Below are 20,569 nucleotides of genomic sequence, written 5' to 3' on the forward strand. Positions count from 1 at the left end.
GGAGAGGTTTGTGTATTTTAAATTGTATTTAGTGTGTGCATATTCTCTCTCTCTCTCTCTCTCTCTCTCTCTCTCTCTCTCTCTCTCTCTCTCTCTCTCTCTCTCTCTCTCTCTCTCCACACATCCCAAGCTGCAAGTGCAGTAGTCAGAGGCTAGCTTGAAGGAATCAGTTTTCTCCTGTTACCATGTAGAGCCCAAGGATCAAACTGAGGTCGTTGGGCTTAGAGACAAGTGCTTTACCATCCCGACCTGAGATTTAATAGTTTTGAGATATTTGCAGTAAGAACTTTTTGGGTGGCTGGAGAGATGGCTTAGCACTAAGAGCACTGGGCACTCTTCCAAGGGACCTGGGCTCAGTTCCCATCACCGTGTCAACTAACAACCTTCTATAAGTTTAGTCACAGGGGATCCGATGCCCTGGTCTAGCTTCCAAGGGCACGAGGCACACAGACGTGCATTCAGACAAATACTCATACACATAAACTAAAAATAAATAAAACCTTTTAAAATGGGGGTGGGGGAAGGAGGGCAGTGATGGGAGATGCCTTTAATCCCTGCGCCCAGGAGACAGAGGCAAGCAGAACTCTGTGAGTTCAAGGCCAGCCTTAGTTTATAGCGCAAGTCCCAGGACAGCCAGGGCTACCCAGAGAAACCCCATCTCGAAAAACCAAAAATAAATGAATGTTAAATGCACTTTTTAAAGTGGGGTGGGTTTGAACAATGAAATGTTTTCGTCATAAAAATTTTAGCTCTGAAATGTGACTTCTAGGACAGAGAGAGTAGAATGTCAGGCACTCGGGGAGGAGAAGCAGAAAACCAAAGTAAACGTCTTCACTTTTAGTGTTCCCCTTTGCTGTACAGCACCTTTAAAAAAATGTGTGATGTGGTGGTGGTGGTGGTGGTGGAGATGGTGGTGATGGTGGTGATGGTGGTAATGGTGGTAGTGGTGGTGGCGTGTGTGTGTGTGTGTGTGTGTGTGTGTGTGTGTGTGTGTGCGTGTACATGGATGATGTGCATGTGTGTGGCGCATACAGGTATCATGTCTCCTTTGCTGTCTGCCTTATTCCTTTGAGACAGGGTCTCTAGCTAAACTGGAGCATACTGGTTTTCAGCTAAGTGAGCAACAGTGAATACCCGCGGCCCCCAAGCCGGGGCTGTAGGCAAGAACACCTCTCTTCAATGGGTGCCACACTTCGCTACTTGGATTGCTACTTGGGTGCTGGGGCTTAGACCCTTGGGTGTGCACAGCACACAGTCTTCCTGAACCTTCTCCCCAGTACAAGTTAGCACTGTATATTAAGGTAAACTTGTTCTTGGTGGAAAATTAGCTATTTTAAAATGTGCAGCCCAGGGGCGCTTCCCACACCCACCTCCGCCCACTCTTCTGGGCTTTTCCGTTTCATTTCCCTTATTGGAAAAACAACAACTTAACCGAGTTAAGCACTCGCTTCCCTCGGCTGACAACACTTCTTGGAGTGAGTTTTAACAAGAGTTGTGAAAGACACCTTACGTTTCACCCGCCTCTTCTGCTGCCCCCTTTGGGCCACTTTATGACGCACCAACTCGGTGGATTAATTTTAAATAAATGCGATTGGACTTTCTAGTGGTTGAAATTTGTTTTTGTGCTGAGCTTTCCGTAGAAGAAAGGAAGACAAAGTGATTGACACTTGACCTAAGGGAAACCTTGCAGCACCAACACTGGCCTCGTTTCTCGTTTCTCCGTTTACCCTCTTCCTCACTCTCAGACCTAGGAATTGATTTTACAATCTTGGCTATCCTTACAAAATGTCAGACAGCACCTCCCACCTACCGAAACCTTACTCACTTAACCATCTTTTCCTTAAAACTTCTGAGATCCAGCAAGTCTTTTTAGTCCCCATATGAAAGTTGAAAACCCTGAGGCTTAGAGATGAGGTACAGAGCCTGGATCGGCCAGCTCCCAACCCTGTTCTCCTCTCCGGACGATGCTGCCAAAGATGCAGAAACCCTGAAAAGCTATTAACATGGTTTCTGCTTCTCATTGTGCCAGGAACTTCGGGGAAATCCCACCCCGGGGGACAGCTCTGTCCCCACCAACTGTGGACCAGCCAGTACCCCATGCTACCCAAACACTGGACTCCCCACAGAGAACCCGCAGGGAGCTGCACCAGAGTGCGGGCCACACCCTGGGACTGGTAAGACTGCGTTCTTGTTGGTTTCATTGAGAGACAGGGAAACACGAATCCTAAGAAAAGTATCACAAGAAGACAATTTTTGAGGAGGGAAGAAAAACCACGTAGGGAAACCAATATTTAGATGTTGACGCAATCGCTATCCTTGATCACTCTGCTTAGACCCCTCCCCCCACCCCGCCCCATCACTGTGCTTAGACCCTCCCCTGCCCCGCCCCCGCCCCATGCTTAGACCTCACGTGCATTCCATGTTGAGTGCATCCATGTTTGCTTTTCATTCTGTGACACAGACAAGACGTAAGAAATGGGATTTTTTTTTCCTCCTCGGAATCTCCGTAATGTGCTTATATGAAATCAAGTGCATGGAGAAGTGGCAGTAAAAACCTCCACAAGGAAAAGTAAAAACTAAATAAGTAATAGCATGGTGGAAATTACCTAAGCACGATGAGAGACGGACAGATGGCATAGAAGCAGAAATCATGGCTACTTACAGCTTGAAGTGTTTTTTTGTTTTGTTTTGTTTTGTTTTGTTTTAAGTCAAGCTGAATTGACTGGTTCTGCTGCCTTCTCAGTGGAAGGAGAAAGTTTTCTTCGCGGCTGGTAATTACTGTAATAGCTCGAGAGCCCCTGAGGGGTTGATGATCTTTGGTAATGGAAAAATGAGATAGCTCCCTTGTCAAGGCAGTCCCATAAATTGTTATTATATCTTATTTATTTAGTGTGTGTATATATAGATGTGTATGTACATATGTGTGTGCATACGTGTGGTGTGTATGTGTTTGTGCGTGGGCATACGTGTGTGTGTGTGTGTGTGTGTCTGCATACATGTGTGTGTCTGTGCATACCTGTGGGGTGGTGTGTGTGTGTGTGTGTGTGTGTGTGTGTGTGTGTGTGTGTCTATGTGCTCCTGCACACATATCAAAGTCACAGGACAATTTCCCACACTCAGCTCTCTCTAGAGGATTGAACTCAGATGTGAAGGCTGACAGCAGATGTGTTACCCACTGAGCAACCTCACCAGACCAGGGGATGTCCTTAAAATTTGGAACTGTAGGGCTGGAGAGATGGCCCAGTGGTTAAGAACACTGTTCGCTCTTCCAGAGGTCCTGAGTTCAAATCCCAGCAACCACATGGTGGCTCACAGCCACCATGTAATGGGGATCCAATGCCCTCTTCTGGTGTGTCTGAAGACAGAAACAGTGTACTCACATACATTAAATGAATAGATAAATAAAAGATATTTTTAAAAAATTTTGAAACTGTAGAATATCCACCCCAGGCAACTTTTGAAGCAAAATCTCATTTTGTAGCCCACACTGACCTGGACCTTGTGAGCTCCCTACCTTGGGCGGTCCTAGGTGCTTGAATCACGGGCACACCACCACAAAGCACACATAATGCCTTGTTCCTCAGTCTGTGGCGAGTCCATTACCATGGTTTCTGCTCCGTCATTCAAGTTCAGTTCACAAGCATTCGCTACTGAATCAACGTTAAAGGACAATTTCCATTAGAAATTTGACTTCACAGTGAAATGTGTTAACTTAAATGGGGTTCCATGAAGTTGAGGGATGTCATCTTCAAAATGGCCTGCATTGGAGCCCAAAGCCTATGTACATCCCAAGAGGGCTCGTTCTGCAGAGTGATTCTCAGGACGTTCTCCTGGGACCCATGCGGCCCTCAGAATTGAAGAACAGAAAAGGGATTACTTTCTTTTCTCACCAGAACCAATCTCCTTATTTGAAACAATGTAGAAAACACTCAACCTATCCACTCAAGGAATTATTCTATACACCCTAATTTTCCTAGTCCTGGGGGGTTTCTACCTCCAGGAAGTGTTTACACAGGCAAGCTCTTTAGACCAAGAAGCATTTACTCTCCCAACCCCAGAGCCAAAGAAAAAACATAGCCTCTGTGTTTCCCGTACTTTCTACCTTTTGCATCTCCAATCCCAACCCACTGCAGGTGTTTGTCCTCTCTGGATTTCCCACGAGTAATAAGCCTTGGAGAAAAAAGCAACTGGTAAATACGAATACTGGGAACTAATGACGTTTAATATATAACAATACATATGCTATATTTAATATACATAAATAACCTTAAAGCCTAATGTGCCTGTTATCGCTGAGTTCTTACATGCAAGGAGCCCGAGCAGGTTGGAGTGATGGTGCTCTGGCGCCCTCTAGGGCTTTGGAGGTATACATCCAGTGTGTGACCCACAGATTTTAGTGCCTGTCTTTTTGGGACGTTTCTGTTCTCTTTCTCAGCTAAAAGGGCCAGCAGAGACCTTGACTATTGGACATGGCCTTTCCTCCTCTTAGTTTTATCACAAATGGCTCAACTGCTTTCCAGTGTTCACAAAGATATTCTTCAAAAATCTAACTTTTTTTGAAAGAGAAGATCCCCAAACACATCATTGATAAAAAAGAATTCTTTCTTAACTTAAAAAAAAAAAAAAGTTTGCTTTTTGGGCCCCTGAGATGGCTCGGCAGGCAAAGTTGCTTGCTGCCAAGCCTGAAGACTTGAGTTCAGTCCCCGGGACTCACATGGTAAGAGAGAACTGACTCCTACAGGTGACCTCTGACCTCCATATATGTGCCACGGCACCATGGGCCCACACATATACACACATAATAATTTTTTAAAATCCTGCTTCTTAGAAAATGTCTAAAAATGTTACCAGGCAGGCAGCATGTGGGTATCATACCCAGGCTAGGTCCAAGCACAAGCTATGGCGAAGGCCGGTCACTCAAGCCCTCAGTGGCCTGCCTCCTGTGCTTGATCTGAGGTATCTGTGTGGGTTCCATGTGCTGTTCCAATCACTGTCCAGTAAACAGCCTTATGTGTGTGAGCATAGAAAACTATGAATGTATGAACGTATGTCCCTAACAAATAGTCATTGTTATATGACTTGATATGTTATTTGACATGTGTAGGCACACACAATTTTACCAAGAAGACTTTCAAAAAAAAAGATTGATCTGTCCTTGTACGCAGGAGCATGGCCACCTGATTATAGCTATGCTGCCAGTGAGGGCTGACCTCTGGCCAGGCCCTATGACTTCTTCTCTTAGTTGGCCACTCTTAAAACCAGGAGCAGGGTCAAAAGCCTCCGAGGATCCTTTAGAACAACCGTGAGAAAAGCCCCGGAGAGGTGTGTGAGGGTAGCCGCTGCTTGCTATCTCTGTAATGAATACAGGGGTATATATTATAAAAATTAGGAAGTTATTTTTTATGTGTGTGACCCAACTGAGAAGGAGATTTTGAAGTTGCCAGAGCCCTTTGAGGGCTCTCTGTTGTTATTCTCTGTGTCCTGTTGGTCCTGTTGTCTGTACAACAGCCTTTTCTTTCCTCGGTATGGCGCCCGACATACTCTTTAGCCTCAGATGGCCACAGACAACAGTATTCAAGTGGCTACTGTGGTAACAGTGACCCTGCACGACAGGTGTGATGTAGCACGTCATGCCAAGCCCTGGTGACTCGGCGGCACCTGTGTCCCAGAGCCTTCCACACCCCTACATCACAAGTAATCAAGGCTGATTGGGCCTTCCACCCTGGGGATGTCCCATTAATGCTTCCCAATAATGAAGCATTATTTTGAAAGGCTGCCTCCAGGTAACTTCATCTCCCTCAAATAAAACCCTCCGCAGGGGCTAGGGATGGTGGAGCATTTTTCTGAGATGCATGAAGCCCTGGGTTGAACCGCCAGGGTCACATGCATTGGTTGGAGTGGCTTACACTTAGGATTTGAGCACTTAAGAGGTAGAAAGAAGAGGATTAGGGACTCAAGGTCATCCTCTGGTACATAGGGAATTCAAGGTTAGCCTGGGATACAAGAGACCCTGCCTCAAATACCAAACAAACCACTGAAGGTACTCACTTTGCAGTAACTCAGATCACTAGTGAAAACTGCAGAAAATTTTGCCTGATTGAGAATGTTTAGTTTAGCGAGCAACTCTGAAAGTGTTAAACGGCCTTTGGCAGCCAGAGACATGGCTCAGTGGGTTAGATCCCCGAGCCCACATGGTGAAGGGACAGAACACACTCTTACAAGTTGTCCTCTGACCTACACACACACACACACACACACACACACACACACACACACAGAGTAAGTAGCCTTTGAGTCCCGTCCTCTGGTCACACTGCCACTCCCTCCTGTATTTGGTGCCAGCAGAGGCAGGAATGCTATGCCTGAGAGTTCAATAGTTGAACAGAGAACAACATCTGGATCAGCAGGTATCCCTGGCAGCATCTGGCCTTCCACAGCAGGTCTGGGTAGTTCATTGCCACCTCCATGGGCGTCCTGATGAACCGCCCTTGTTATTGCCACACGCTCCACATGGAGGCCACAGGGTTCAGGGTTAGCCAAGCACAGGCTGTGGGGCAAATCCCGGCTCTCCCACCTGTGAACTGTGAGCTTGAGCACATTGCCCCACCACTTAGTGACTCCCGTCCCCGTTCTCTCAGCACAGCATCCACCCACCTCCCATTGCTGGGAGGGAAATTAACTGTGTGGAAATCTCCTAACACGGTGCTAAGACTTCGTTATTGGCTAATAATTACTTTGTAATTATTCATAAAAGGACAACAGGAAGGGACAAAAGATGGAATTAAAGCCAAGCCTAGTGACACAAGCCTATAATCCCAACCAGTCCTGGAGCCAAGATAGGAGGGTGGCAAGTGGCCTGTCTCAGCAACTTGCAGAAACCCAGTATCAAAGTGTCATGTGAGCTGGGGCCAGTAAGACAGTTAGCGGTCATCACAAGGTCATCCTCTGCTATATAGTGAGTTCAAGGTTGGTCTGGGATATTCAAGACTATCTTTAAAATTGATTAATTAATAATTATAAAGCTTTGAAGATATACTCATTGTGGTAATCCAGCTCTCTGACAAAGACTGCACAGAAATTTGCTTGTCAGAGAGTGTTTAATAAGTGAACGTGAAACCCGTTAAAAGGCCTTTGGCAGTCAGAGAAATGGCTCCGTTGCTAGAGAGAACACACTCCCACGAGTTGTCCTCTGACCCTCACGTACACAACCCACAAGAAATGTTCTTTTCAAAATGGCCGTTGAGTCCCATTGTCAAACCGCCACTCTCCCCTGGATTCTGGCGTCACCTAAAGTAAGGATGTTGTACTTGAGAGCTCACAAGTACGGGTAAGGTGCTTCCCACTGAACTTGACTTCCTGAGTTTAATTCCCAGTACGTATATGATAGAAGGAGAGAATCAGCACCTACAAGTTGTTCCTCTGACCCCCACATGTAGAAGATGGTTTGTGTGTACGAGTACATATATAAACATATATAATAATAGAATTTTTTTATTTTTGAGACAGGGTTTCTCTGTGTAGCTTTGGCTGTCTATGAACTCTCTCTGTAGACCATGCTGGCCTAGAACTCAGAAATCTGCCCACCTCTGCCTCCTGAGTCCTGGGATTAAAGACTTGCACCACCACCAGCTAAATAGATGGGTTTTTGTAATTTTTAATTTTAAAGAGTCTCAACACTCAGGAGACAGAAATATGGGTGAACTTGAGTTTGAGGCTAGCCTGGCCTACACTGTGAGTTCCAGGCTAGCCAAGGCTACATAGTGAGAGCCTGACTGAAGGAAAGAAAGAGCTGAGGATAGAGCTCGGTCGGTGGTGGGGTGCTTGCTTGCATGTGGAAGGCCAAGTTCAAACGCTCGGTAACACCAAAAGAAAAAAAGGTTGTGTTAGCAGCCTGTCATTCATCATGTAGCTGAAAGGTTAGTAGAGTGCTTGCCTACCGTGCTTGCCTACAGGGACCTAGGCTTGATCCCAAGCACCATGTAAACTGGGCACAGTGGTGCGGTCCTGTCATCTCAGCCTTTCAGAGCAGGGAGTATCAAGACCAGAAGTGACCAGTTATCAGCTACCTAGTAAGTTCAAGGCCAGCCTGAACCTGACCGTCTCAAAAACAAACAAAACTCAATTAATGTGGGCTGGAGAGATGGCTCAGCGGTTAAGAGCACTGACTGCTCTTCCAGAGGTCCTAAGTTCAAATCCCAGCAACCCTATGGTGGCTCACAACCATCTGTAATAGAGTCTGATGCCCTTTTCTGGCACAGAGGTGTATATGCAGATAGAGCACTCATATACATAAGTAAATATTTTTAAAAAATCAATTGATGGGGTTGGGGATTTAGCTCAGTGGTAGAGCGCTTGCCTAGCAACCGCAAGGCCCTGGGTTCAGTCCCCAGCTCTGAAAAAAAAGAAAGAAGAAGAAAAAAAATTAATTGATTTCATAGGAGATAGGTGAGAGGGAGTAAACATTTGGGGTAACACTGCTCAAACCAAGACCTTTTGTGGGTCGCGTGTCAAAGTGATACTATCCCCAGTGCAGTGCATGCTACTGGGCTTTCTGAGGAGAACCTGGAAGGACAGAGCAGTTCTCAGCACCCGCTCTGAGTAACAAGTCCCCTAACCATCCCTGCTTCTCAAGCTGTGTGCTCTTTTGAGCCTCTCTGCTTTCAACATGTCGTTCTCCTGACCACTTGGAGCAAACGAGCAAACTGTCCCTCAGGAGCCTCAAGCTTCCTCCACCATTGAAGTTTCCTAGAAGAACTGGTTTTCAGATCTCCTGTTTCGCCAAGCCACTTCAGGGCTGAGCTAGAGTTCTGTGTGAGTGTGGACTCCACCCGGACCGTTAGCTCTGTCTACTGTGCAAAACACAAAAACAAAAACAAAAGCAGGCCTCCTCGGCCAAGTGTGCACGCAGAGGCCTGTCATGGAGGCCGAGAGTCAAAGGGTATGAGGTCAACCAGGGCTTTACGGAGAGACCATCTCAGAAATCAAATAGAAAGAAAGGGAAGCCTCTTGGAGGTTGAACTGTTTCTTGGTACAGTCTGAGTCACTCACGGCCCGATAAACAGATGCTGGAACGAGATAAGACATGGAGCCTCCGCCCGGTCTAGGCCAAAGCTAAGGAATATGAGCGACCGCGTCTGTCTTCCCAGAATGTCTGCTGGAGGTGCTTGGGTAAAGAAATCCAGGCAGGACATTTCTGATGTCTCCTATCTGAAAGCAAACAGAAAGGAAACCGGGCGAGTTTAAATGTTCATCCTGTTTGTCAGTTATTTTAAGTTGATTAAAACAGAGTGGTGGTTGTTAGATGTGCGCACTCTACAATTAGAGCCCGAAGCAGACAAGGTCTATATGTCGGCCGTGGAACATCGGAGAACAATATTGAGATTATTTATGCATTTACAGAACTCTAGAGGGTTTCTTTTTGCTTACGTTTTCCCTTCCATCTCCCCTATACAGGATGGGACGGGTCCTCAGAGCATCTCCGTTCCCCAGGGAAGAGCTGGGAGGTTCATCCTGACCCCAGCGAGACTCCTACAGTCACCGAGCAAGTCCGCCAGCCTGAGCGCCTCAGCCAGCCAGTGTCTCCCAGAACCGCAGAGCCTGAGTCCCAGGGCATATCTAAAATGAAGCCACCCAGCCAGAGAAGTGTGTCTCCCAGGGAGAAGGCCTCCACTCCTCCCAACTCCAGCAGGGCTTGGGCCGCTCCTGGGGACAGCTCTCCCAGCGCTAGGAGAGTAGCTGTCCCCATGAGCACAGGAGCAGCATCAGCTACTGCCATCCCACAGGCCTCCCTTGTGTCCCAGGAAAGGAGCGGAGGCCCCTCAGGTCCCAGCAAGGGCCTGGGAACTAAAGAACTCTGCATACCTAACAGCTTGACGGACGGTGCTCTGCTCGAAGACACGGCTCCTGCATCTGGAAAGATGTCACACGCCAGCAGCCCCTCTGGGCCAGTGGCTACTGACAGGACCCTGTCAGGAAGCCCAGAGAACCCCGTGACAGACATCGACAACTTCATCGAGGAGGCGTCTGAGGCCAGGCTTCCTCAGGCTCCCCAGAGAGCAGACTGCAGGGCTCACGGGGACACTTCTGAAAGTCAGCCACCAGGTGGCGCTGGGAGCAGCAGTTCCCACCGTGCTCAGATGGTCAGGAGTGACCAGACATCCTCCCCAAGGAAGACTGGAGGCCCAGGCTCGCCCCCACCCCAGCAGTGGGCCCTCCAGCCTTCCGTCCTGGATTCCATCCATCCTGACAAACATTTGGCTGTGAACAAAAACTTCTTGAACAACTACTCTAGAAATTTTAGCAATTTCCACGAAGACAGTATTTCCCTTTCAGGCCCGGGCGGCAGTTCAGAGCCGTCGCCCTCATCCATGTATGGTAATGCTGAAGACTCATCGTCAGACCCTGAGTCTCTTGCTGAAGACCCAGGAGCAGCTGCCAGGAACAACTGGTCACCTCCTCCGTCTCCTGAGTCCTCCCCTAAGGAAGGTAGCAGCGAGTCTGAGGACGAGCGAATAGAAATCTGTGCCACAGGTGGCTGCCCTGAGGCCCCAGTGACTGCCCCTCCTCCTACCCAGGTTGCACTCTGCCCAGTTCTGCCAGTGCAGCAGAGGGCGGTGTGCGAGCCAGTAGGGGACATCTGTGAGAGAGCCTGCTTCGTGCCAGGAGCCGCACGCACTTCCATCCCGGACTCTTCTCAGCCATTTTCCTTCCTGGATGTAAGCTCTGAGGAGCCGGAGACATGGGCCAGCATCAATGCTTCACAGAACCACATGCCCGTGTGCACAGCAGGAATCATGGACGTCACTGGCACAAGCTCAAACATGGGAGACAGCCAGTCTTCCCAAATGACCAGACCTTGTCGAAACGCACCATTCGTGCTTGGGAACCCAGATATGGTAAATGGTTTGGGACGTGACCTGCTGGATGAGGGAACCCCAAAGGAAGGAGCAGCTGCTGCGAGTGTGATGCGCAGTGTGTTTGCCCTGGGGGCCGAGGGCCCTAAGAACGGAGAGGCGGTCTTGGCAGATCTACACATTGCCGAGCGCGGCAACCTGGATGACTTGCTACAGAAACCAAAAACAATCTCCAGGAGGCCTATCCTGTCCTGGTTTAAAGAAATAAATAAGGACAGCCAAGGCCCACATTTGCGGAGCACATCTGAGAAGGAACAGTCCTCGATGCTGGCTCTGGGTCCTGGCTGGAAAGCTAACATGGTGAACACCAGCCACAGAAAGGGGGTGACTGTGCCTAAGAGTCCTCCTTCATGGCAGAAGAGTCAGGAAAATAAAGACCTGCCCCCCAAAAGTCCAGTGGAAACACTAGGTAACTGTCAGAAAGCCAAGTGCAGCCCTAAACTGAAGAGACTGAACAGCAAAGGCAAAGCCAGTCCTGAGGTACCCGTGGCCATTTCCACTAAGGGCAGCAGGAACGACCACAGGAAGACCTTGCCTTCACCCCAGGCCTCCCATAAAATGTTTTCTAAGGCAGTGTCACACAGGCTCCACATAGCTGACCAGGAAGAACCTAAGAACACTGCTGGGGACACCTCCAAGCCACCCCCGGCTGCCTCAGGGTCGCTGAGGACCTCCGCATCCGACACAAGCATTAGAACCTTTACCTCGCCCCTGACCTCCCCCAAGCTTCTCCCTGAGCAGGGTGCAAACAGTAGGTTCCACATGGCTGTCTACTTGGAATCTGACACGAGCTGTCCAACCACCTCCAGGTCCCCTAGGAGTGGACCGGAGGGCAAGGCGCCCCATGCTAACTCTGGGTCAGCGAGTCCCTCAGCATCGAGGGCCAGCCTAGCCTTGGCAGGGATCAGGCAGAGCAAGCAGTTCACACCAGGCCGAGCAGACTTGTTAGTATCAGAAGCAACCCAGCCCCAGGGCATCCGTGAGAAAGGAGCTGAAAAAAAGGTTAGTGATCCTCCACAAAGGACAAACCAGCTAAAAATAGTTGAGATTTCTTCTGAAAGAATGCCAAAGAATGCATGTGGTGACAGGCCACCTGAAAGTGACAGAAAGGGAGGGTTCTTGACCCAGAACAACTGTCAGGAGAAGAGTGCAATCAGACTCCGGCAGTCAGAGGAATCGTCCCCAAAGCATACACCCTTCCCTCCCTCTCAGGCCTCCCAAGTGGAACGGGAAATGCGCTGGTCTTTCAGCATGGCCAAACCGGCCACCTCTTCCTCCTCCTCCCTGCAGCTGCCTGCCAAAATGCCAGACTCCTCCCAGGGCAAATCAAGCCAAATGCCAGCCTCCGTTGGGGTGCCCAAGAATGGTGTACCCATAGGCCTGGCCGGAGAAGAGAGCCCCTACTTCACACCGAGGCCAGCCACCAGGACCTATTCCATGCCAGCCCAGTTCTCGAGCCACTTTGGACGAGAAGGTCCTTCCCCACACAGCCCAAGTCACTCGCCTCAGGACCCGCAGGTCCCTGCGATGGGTGGTAACCTCTCTGAGAAGACAGCCAAGGGCGTGACTAATGGACAGGGCGTATACAGTGTGAAGCCTCTGCTGGAAACAGCGAAGAACCTGTCACCAGTGGATGGACGGGATGTCAGTGCAGCCCCGGAGACGAGCTGCCTCATCCCAGACAAGGTCAAAGTCACCAGGAGACAGTACTGCTGTGAGCAGAGTTGGCCCCATGAATCTACCTCGTTTTTCTCTGTGAAGCAGAGAATCAAGTCTTTTGAGAACTTGGCCAATTCTGACCGGCCCACGGCCAAGTGTGCCACATCCCCGTTCTTATCCGTAAGCTCCAAGCCTCCCATTAACAGACGGTCGTCTGGCAGCATCCCTTCAGGGAGCCCCAGCGATATGACCTCGAGGTCGCTGAGGCGCAGCTTGAGTTCCTGCAGTGAAAGCCAGAGTGAGGCCAGCAGCCTTCTCCCACAGATGACGAAGTCCCCCTCCAGCATGACGCTGACTGTCTCCAGGCAGAATCCACCAGACACTAGTAACAAGGGCCCCAGTCCAGACCCAAAGAAATCACTTGTCCCTGTGGGAATTCCCACCTCCACAGTGAGCCCAGCCTCACCCAGCAAGAGGAACAAGTCCTCTGTGCGCCATGCCCAGCCCTCTCCAGTGTCCCGATCCAAGCTCCAGGAGCTGAGAACCTTAAGCATGCCAGACCTGGACAAGCTGTGTAGTGGTGAGGATGACTCTGCCAGCCCAGGGGCTGTGCTCTTTAAAACCCAGCTGGAGATCACCCCCAGAAGGTCGAAAGGCTCCCAGGCTACTTCTCCAGCTGGCTCCCCGGCTAGAGGCCATGCAGATTTCAATGGTTCAACCTTCCTTTCATGTCCTGTGAATGGTGGGACCAGAGCCTACACAAAAGAAAACAGCCCTCCAGCCAGGGAGCCTGCCATAGCCACTGGATCCAGGGAAGAGGGTGAATCTGTGTGGGCCACGCCTTCTGGGAAAAGCTGGTCGGTGAGGTAAGTGCCCTCCCCTCTTACTCAAACAGGCCTGTGTCCTTTGGGAACACGTTCAGGTTTATAAAACAGTTGCAAAGCTGATGAGGGGAGCCCAGAACGACCTCTCACCAGCTCTTCTAACCCCTTATCTTACACAACCCAGGTCCATTAGTGAGAAGTGAGGATTTGACCCCAAACCACCAGCCCAATGCACAAACCCACAAACTTCAGATCTCGCTCAATAGATTCTACCAGTGTCCTTTTCGGTTCTAGGATCAGATCCAGACACCAGACTGCATTTCAGTCGGTCTAAGTCATGGAAGCCACATATGCTTGCCAGTGCGTGGCTCTGGAGACAAGAGTAACAATGTGGGGGAAGGGCGGTGCCTCAGGGAGTCTTTGGAACTCCAAAAGCAGCTAGACCTAAGCGGGAAACTCTTAATGTTTTAAAATGTTTCACTGGGGCCTCCAATTTCTAAACATGCCACAAGTTGTCTGCTAAACTCCTCTGCTGGTCCCTAAATATCCCAGAGGGGTTCTCAGGCTCATCTCCCACAGTCAGTGAAAGATATTCATGCTGGCCTTAAAGGGTTCTCTAGTTAACTGTGGAACAGAACCTATGCCCAACAGGAGGCAGATAGGTCGGAAAGTGCCCACAGCATGGCAGAGGAAGACCTTCCAGACGAATCCTTAGGAAATGGAGAGGCTGCTGTTTGTTTGTTTGTTGATCTTTGTCCAATGTATTTTTTTTTCCTTAGTTTGGATCGACTCCTTGCCTCAGTGGGGAACCAGCAGAGATTGCAGGCCATTTTATCATTAGTGGGGTCTAAATCCCCCATCCTCACGCTCATTCAGGAAGCGAAGGCGCAATCAGAGGTAAGCGGGGTACACAAAACTGAGGTATGGAAAAACTGAGGCATTGGTGCAGGGCATGGGGAAGGGGCGGGTGCTGGGCTCAGTCTGTCACTTCAATCACTGCCAGGGGCCTGAGTGGCTGGCCCTTGCTGCGGTGGGAAATGTTGGATTCGTGTCACTGCTATCCTAAGTCCCCTGCAGCAACTGTTCACGGTGCTGAATGATCACGAACCTCTGTCCCTTTCAGTGTGGACATAAACTAGTAGGTGGAGCCACCTGCTGGTGAGAGGCGCACACTGTTATTTCCTCCCCCCCCCTCCCACGTAAGAGCTCTTAAACCCTCGCCTATAAGGTCAAAGATTCAGAATGTAAATGAACCGTATGTGACAGTAAACAGTAGGAACAACAGAGAGCATGGGTTCCCATCTAGAATGTTCCTCGGGGGACAGCTGAAATCGAACCTCGACAGATGAATATTTATTGAGAAAAAGGCAGATAGGGATGAATGATAAGATACTAACATTGACATCGCATTTACAAACATTGTCCCAATACCCCTTATCCTCCTGGGAGGTTTGAGGTTTCTCAGTTAAAGAGCAGCCTTGGCTTCTCATGGGCTGGGCTGGTGCGGATATGGGGGTGGGGTAGGGACCGGAAACAGACACCTATCAGTTCCCAGTCCTTTCAGACTCTCAGCCCACTGGACTGTACAGTCAGGACAGCCTTCGAGGAGCCACGTGCTTTCATTTGGAGTGAAAGGGACTGTTCATCAGATTGCAGCCTCCTTCAGTAGTAGGCAGAGTCACAGGCCACAGGCTCGCTCTGGGACATAGTCTCGTTCTTTCCCGGGTCTCTTCGCTCCAAAGGTGTGATAACAGATGAAATGTACAAGGAGCCAAGAAAGGCTCGACCAGACACATGCATAAGATCTGCATTCTTAGAACCGGAGTGCAGACAGAAGGTCAGGTGCTGCTATTAGATCGATACCCTGAGCAAGTGTGCAGTTCTGGGTCAGGGACCGTTCCCACAGTTTTATTTCTTTTTTTTCCTCTCTTTTGTGGTCAGTAGATTTGAGAAAGGAGAGAGCTCAAAACTACCCTGACCCTGCTATCATTTTTTTTCCTTCCCCCGGAGCTGAGGACCGAACCCAGGGCCTTGTGCTTTCTAGGCAAACGCTCTACCACTGAGCTAAATCCCCAACCCCCTGACCCTGCTATCTTTGTGCTGCGTTTCTCTGCTTTTCCCCAGAGAGAACGGTACACTAAAACCGTACCAGCACAAACCAATAAGAGGCCAAAATCCAGCCTGGTTTTCTGACTACCATACACCCAAGCCTTGAAGGGAGTGCCCTGTTCACCTGGCATTCCAATGCTGTACCAAACTTCCCAGCCAAAAGCAGACCTCATCCTCAGCTGCTGATACACTTGTTTCCCCCAAATGCCCCCCCCAGAAATTAATTAAAATACATGGAATTTTCGATGGCAGTATGCCTGTTTTAAAATAACACTGTCACAGCTCTAGGAAGTATTCGCCTTTCAGCATCTGACCGCCTTCCAGAAGTTGTGCAAAAACCATTCACTAAGCCACGTGCTCCTGCGCTTGTTTAGAGAGCCTAGTGGTCAGCGTCTCCTTTTCTGTCCACTCCTCTGGATGACTGAAGGTGCCCAAGTCTTCATGACTTACCCATAGGACTAAATGTTGTTCCATCAAATGTCCTGATCAACTGTGGTTTTCTGCTTCCTTTGCTCTCAACGAATCAATCCTCAGAGTGTTATTAGCTATCTCTAGTAACAGTGTCTTTGACCACCTTGAAGCCATTGATGGTTACTTCATGCAAAACCAAGCAATGCTGGAGCTTAAATGTTGAATCGTCTCTAAAATGGGGGGTGACGTCAAATCCCAGACTGCTTAACCAGTTGTGTTTAACCTTCTATTTCAAGATATCCTTTGACTGATGCTTGAAGCAAGACAGCCTCAGGTCATAAAACCCAAGAATGCTAAGAATGTTCTAAAACACTACTAAGAATGCTCTAGTCTCTCATGGTTGACAATTTCACCCACTTTATGACTACAGTTAATCAACTGTACCTGCAGATAACTCAGGAACCCAAACATGGAAACACTGATGTATAAAACATGTCTGTAGCACAACGCCTGTATCCTGCTCTTATCTTTCTGTTGTAGAAACCCAGGTTTGCTAATAACTGTGGACTTAGGGAGTATAGCTCAATTGATAAGAGTGCCTGCCTAGCATGCACAAGGCTCTGGGTTCGAACCCCAGGATTGCATGAAACTAGGCATGATAGTACATTCTGTAATCCTCGTCCTTGCAAGATGGAAGTGAGATCGTACCATAATCAGAATAAACTATGCTTAAAAATCTACTTCCGATTTTCAAGCAAAGGTCAGGAGTAAATGATTGCTCTTGGGAACATAGCAAGTTTGAGGCTACATGGACCCTGTCTCAAAATAACAATACACAAAAAATATAGACATAGAGAAGTAGGCACAAAGAGATCCCTACACAGTAGAAGCAAGTACCGTGCTTGAATCTAAAAACGCAGCAATTTTCCTCAAATGGCCTGAAAACTTGGGGACCCAGGAAAGCTCCATCCTCATTCATGTTCACCTTTCCAGGGTTCCACAACTGCAGAGATGGCTCAGTGGTTAAGAGCACTGATAGCTCTTCCAAAGGTCCTGAGTTCAATTCCCAGCAACTGCATGGTGGCTCACAAGCATCTGTAATGGGATCTGATGCCCTCTTCTGGTGTGTCTGAAGACAGCGACAGTGTACTCATATACATAAAATAAATGTTCTTAAAAAAAAAAACTTTGCATATAAATCACCTGGGGCAAATATAGAAGTACAGGAAGGCTAAGCACAAGGAGGCTAAGTTGGGCTCCTTCACGTTTCTGGGTTAAATCAAGAATTAGTAAGGGTGTGTGTCAAGCACTTAAGAGTTTCTCACTCTGGGTCCAAGGAGCAGAGAGTAAACTACTGTCTGTTTCTCTTCACTAGACTAAAGAAGATATCTGCTTCATAGTCTTGAATAAAAAAGAAGGCTCGGGTCTGGGATTCAGTGTGGCAGGAGGGGCCGACGTGGAGCCAAAATCAGTCATGGTAAGCCACAGTGTCACAGGGCTCTCGGGGCGTCCCAACATAAGCAGCAGAATTTGGTAGGGACAGAAACTCTAATCAGAGATGGCTGAGTGTTGGTCCCCGTTAGCAACATGAAAATCAGAGCATGAGGAGAGCAGTACACTGTAACTCCACTGTCAAAGATGAGTGTGTTTACAGACAGCTAACGTGACGTAGAGGGCAGATGTGGTATCTGTCAGTGTAATTACCTGTATCGTGGTCATTTATGTTTAGGCACAGGAAAAGGGGAGTCAAGAGGCCACACTTGCAAACAGTAGCACTTTGAAATCACTTGGCGACCTCCAGGCCACATTCACTGGGCAAGCCGTTCATCTGTCTCTCTCGCTGTTCCGGGGATGTAAGAAATGAGCGGCCCTGTGCTGCAGAAACCAGTCTACCCCGCACACTGACAAAGCGGGCGCTTTCTCCTTAGGAAGTTTGCTGTGAGGAAGCTCCTTGACCAATTTACAGTTACTCTCTTCTCTAACAGTTAACAGACCTATGGATGAATTTGTTTTTTTCCTTTCTGTCCTAGGTCCACAGGGTGTTTTCTCAGGGTGTGGCTTCTCAGGAAGGGACTGTGAGCCGAGGGGACTTCCTTCTCTCCGTCAATGGCACCTCCTTAGCTGGCTTAGCCCACAGTGAGGTCACGAAGGTTCTGCACCAGGCAGAGCTGCACAAACACGCCCTCATGATTATCAAGAAAGGGAATGACCAGCCCGGGCCCTCCTTCAAGCAGGAGCCTCCCTCAGCCAATGGGAAAGGCCCTTTCCCCAGAAGGACCTTGCCGCTGGAGCCTGGAGCTGGTAAGTTGTCCCCAGATAGTGAGCAGGGTGTGTGAGCAGGTTGATAAAGTGTGCCGTGCTGGTCTGTGCTGGCACTAGACCGTCCTGAAAAGCTAAAGCAGGCTAGTGAAATAAAACGGCTTTTGTAATGGGATTGGGGTTAAAGGAGGTTTCCGAACAAGGCGTGTCCTTGAGAGACATCAAGATTTCTGTTTCCTGTTTTATTAGAATATAAGAAAATGAAGGGATAAAACGTGGTTTTGTGTTTGAAAATCGAGACTACAGCCTTTATGTGCCAGGAGCTTAGAAGGGGCTCAGGATGGTCTCACCTGACAACATCCACACTAAGAACTAGTTCTGTTCCAAGCCCAGGCTCCTACAGCCTTCAGATAAAAGCCCTGTAGATTCCCTCAGCAGCCCCTCACAGTTCAAGGCAGGGTGACCGGACGCCTCTGCCCAGCGGCCTGAGTTCTCCCTGAGAGAGATCTCCTTCCAGTCTGCAGTTATACTTTGCCAGGCTGCAGAGGGTGTCTAATGTGGGCCTAACCCGGAAAGATGTTTAAAACCCCGACAACCAGAAAGTTCCCTGCTCAACTAAAGCAGACATGAGTCTGTCTAACAACGCTGTCAGGTGACTACAGGAGGGAGCGCAAGTTGGTAACCACTGTGAATGGTTCCTTTCCCCTTTTTAACAGCAAGTCGCCCCACTAAAAAAATTATGCCACTCCCAATAGTAGCAAATGTCTTTCAGGCCACGCAGATTGGCTGTAAACTGTAGCAAGGACCTGGCTTCCTGTTGGTTCAACTGTAGTCCTAAGAATTATATCAGGTAGTAGGCAGTTTCATTCACTCATGGTCCCTTTCTTGCCTTCCAAGCAGCGAAGTACACCTTTCCATTCAGCTTCTTAGTACAGACTTAAGAGAACTAAAGGACAAGCGTACAATTCCTATTCCATCCCCAGCCTGGCCTTCCCAAACAAGCCGTAGAGCCAATATCACCATGGAAACACTCTCCCCACACAAGAGCCAGATGCCAATGAAGGATGCCAGTGTGAGGGGGGCAACCAGGCTCCAAGCACTCAGGGTTTCCCCTCAGAAGCACAAAAGGCACAGGGCAAGGAAGGAAGCCCCCACCCGATTCCAGGGAGCTTCCCAATCAATTATGACAGTCTCTCATGACCCAAGCACTTCAACGCCTTTGCTCTCAATAGCAGATGGTGACATTCTGTTGCTATGGTAGCCAGGGTTGGCAGGAAACGGAATTTGATTCACCGAGGGTGACTTCCATCCTCAGCAGGATGTGTGCTACCAGAATGTGAAGCTTGACAAGAGCAGTTTGTCTCCTGGCGGTTCAGCCCGGGAGAGAAGCATTCTCTGCACTTGCAGGAATGTACGGCAAGCAAGCGTTGAGCCCAGTAGGCTCCCTCCTGGGAGGTCAGCCCTGACGTCGGGATCAAAGGACAAGACTCAGGGATGAGCAGAGTCCATGGTGCCAGAGGCAATGCATTTGAGGGGCACTGGACAGGTGGCACGTTGCACAGCCAGCCATTTTTATCTTGACAAGCAAACACCTTTGCCGCAGGGAGAAACGGAGCTGCTCACGATGCGCTGTGTGTTGAAGTGCTGAAAACCTCTGCTGGGCTGGGATTGAGTCTGGATGGAGGAAAATCGTCTGTATCCGGAGATGGGCCACTGGTGATTAAAAAGGTGTACAAAGGTAAAGTTTATCTCCATGAAAAGCCATCCCTCCTGTTTGAGAACTAAATATGGTTGGTTTATGGAGAGCTAAAGTGCTTTTTGTGGCTGCATAATCTCCAGGCGTGTTTTGCATGTATTAAAACTCCCAAGGCCCAGGTGGGTACCAAGGACAGCAGTATGGTCAGCTATACCAGCAGGAGCACTTACTGTCAACCCGGAGTCCGGTGATTTCAAACACTGGACTGCAAGAAAAGGGAGGGAAACGATGTTGAATGGTTTCTCCATGAACTTGGAATTCTCATTTTATGATCTTGGGAAACTGGGCTAGAGGACTTTTTTTTTTTTTACAAGTGTGTATGGTATGCATATGTGTATGCATGTTCACATGTGTGCACATGTGAAAGACCAATGTTGCTATCAAGTATCTTCCTCGATCGCTCTCCACTTTCTTTCTGTGGCGAAATGTCTAGATTGCCAGTTGGGATCCCTTCACTTCAGAGTGCTTGGGCTTACAGGGGATTCACACGTGTGGGTTCCGGAGATCCGAACTCTGGTCCTCACACTTGTGATCAACTGAGCCATCCCTGTTCCATGAGGGAGCCCTTACAGTGTTCAGATGCCTAAGCAGTCAGGAATTGTGTAATTATATGGCTGATGTCAGCCCATAAAACACAA

The 20,569-nt window shown here is 48.9% G+C and overlaps 1 protein-coding gene across 1 annotated transcript in view; it reads left to right on the plus strand.

Moving 5' to 3' along the window:
* Positions 1 to 20,569, plus strand: part of Pdzd2 (PDZ domain containing 2) — a 231,105-nt gene that overhangs the window by 204,861 nt on the left and 5,675 nt on the right. The window contains exons 18-23 of the mRNA XM_032898761.1: positions 2,030 to 2,174; positions 9,454 to 13,438; positions 14,176 to 14,293; positions 17,292 to 17,393; positions 17,947 to 18,217; positions 19,779 to 19,913. Coding sequence (XP_032754652.1) covers positions 2,030 to 2,174; positions 9,454 to 13,438; positions 14,176 to 14,293; positions 17,292 to 17,393; positions 17,947 to 18,217; positions 19,779 to 19,913 — 4,756 coding nt within the window. The remainder of the gene's footprint in view (positions 1 to 2,029; positions 2,175 to 9,453; positions 13,439 to 14,175; positions 14,294 to 17,291; positions 17,394 to 17,946; positions 18,218 to 19,778; positions 19,914 to 20,569) is intronic.

Source organism: Rattus rattus, chromosome 3 (genome assembly GCF_011064425.1).
Source record: "Rattus rattus isolate New Zealand chromosome 3, Rrattus_CSIRO_v1, whole genome shotgun sequence".
NCBI classification, from domain to species: domain Eukaryota; kingdom Metazoa; phylum Chordata; class Mammalia; order Rodentia; family Muridae; genus Rattus; species Rattus rattus.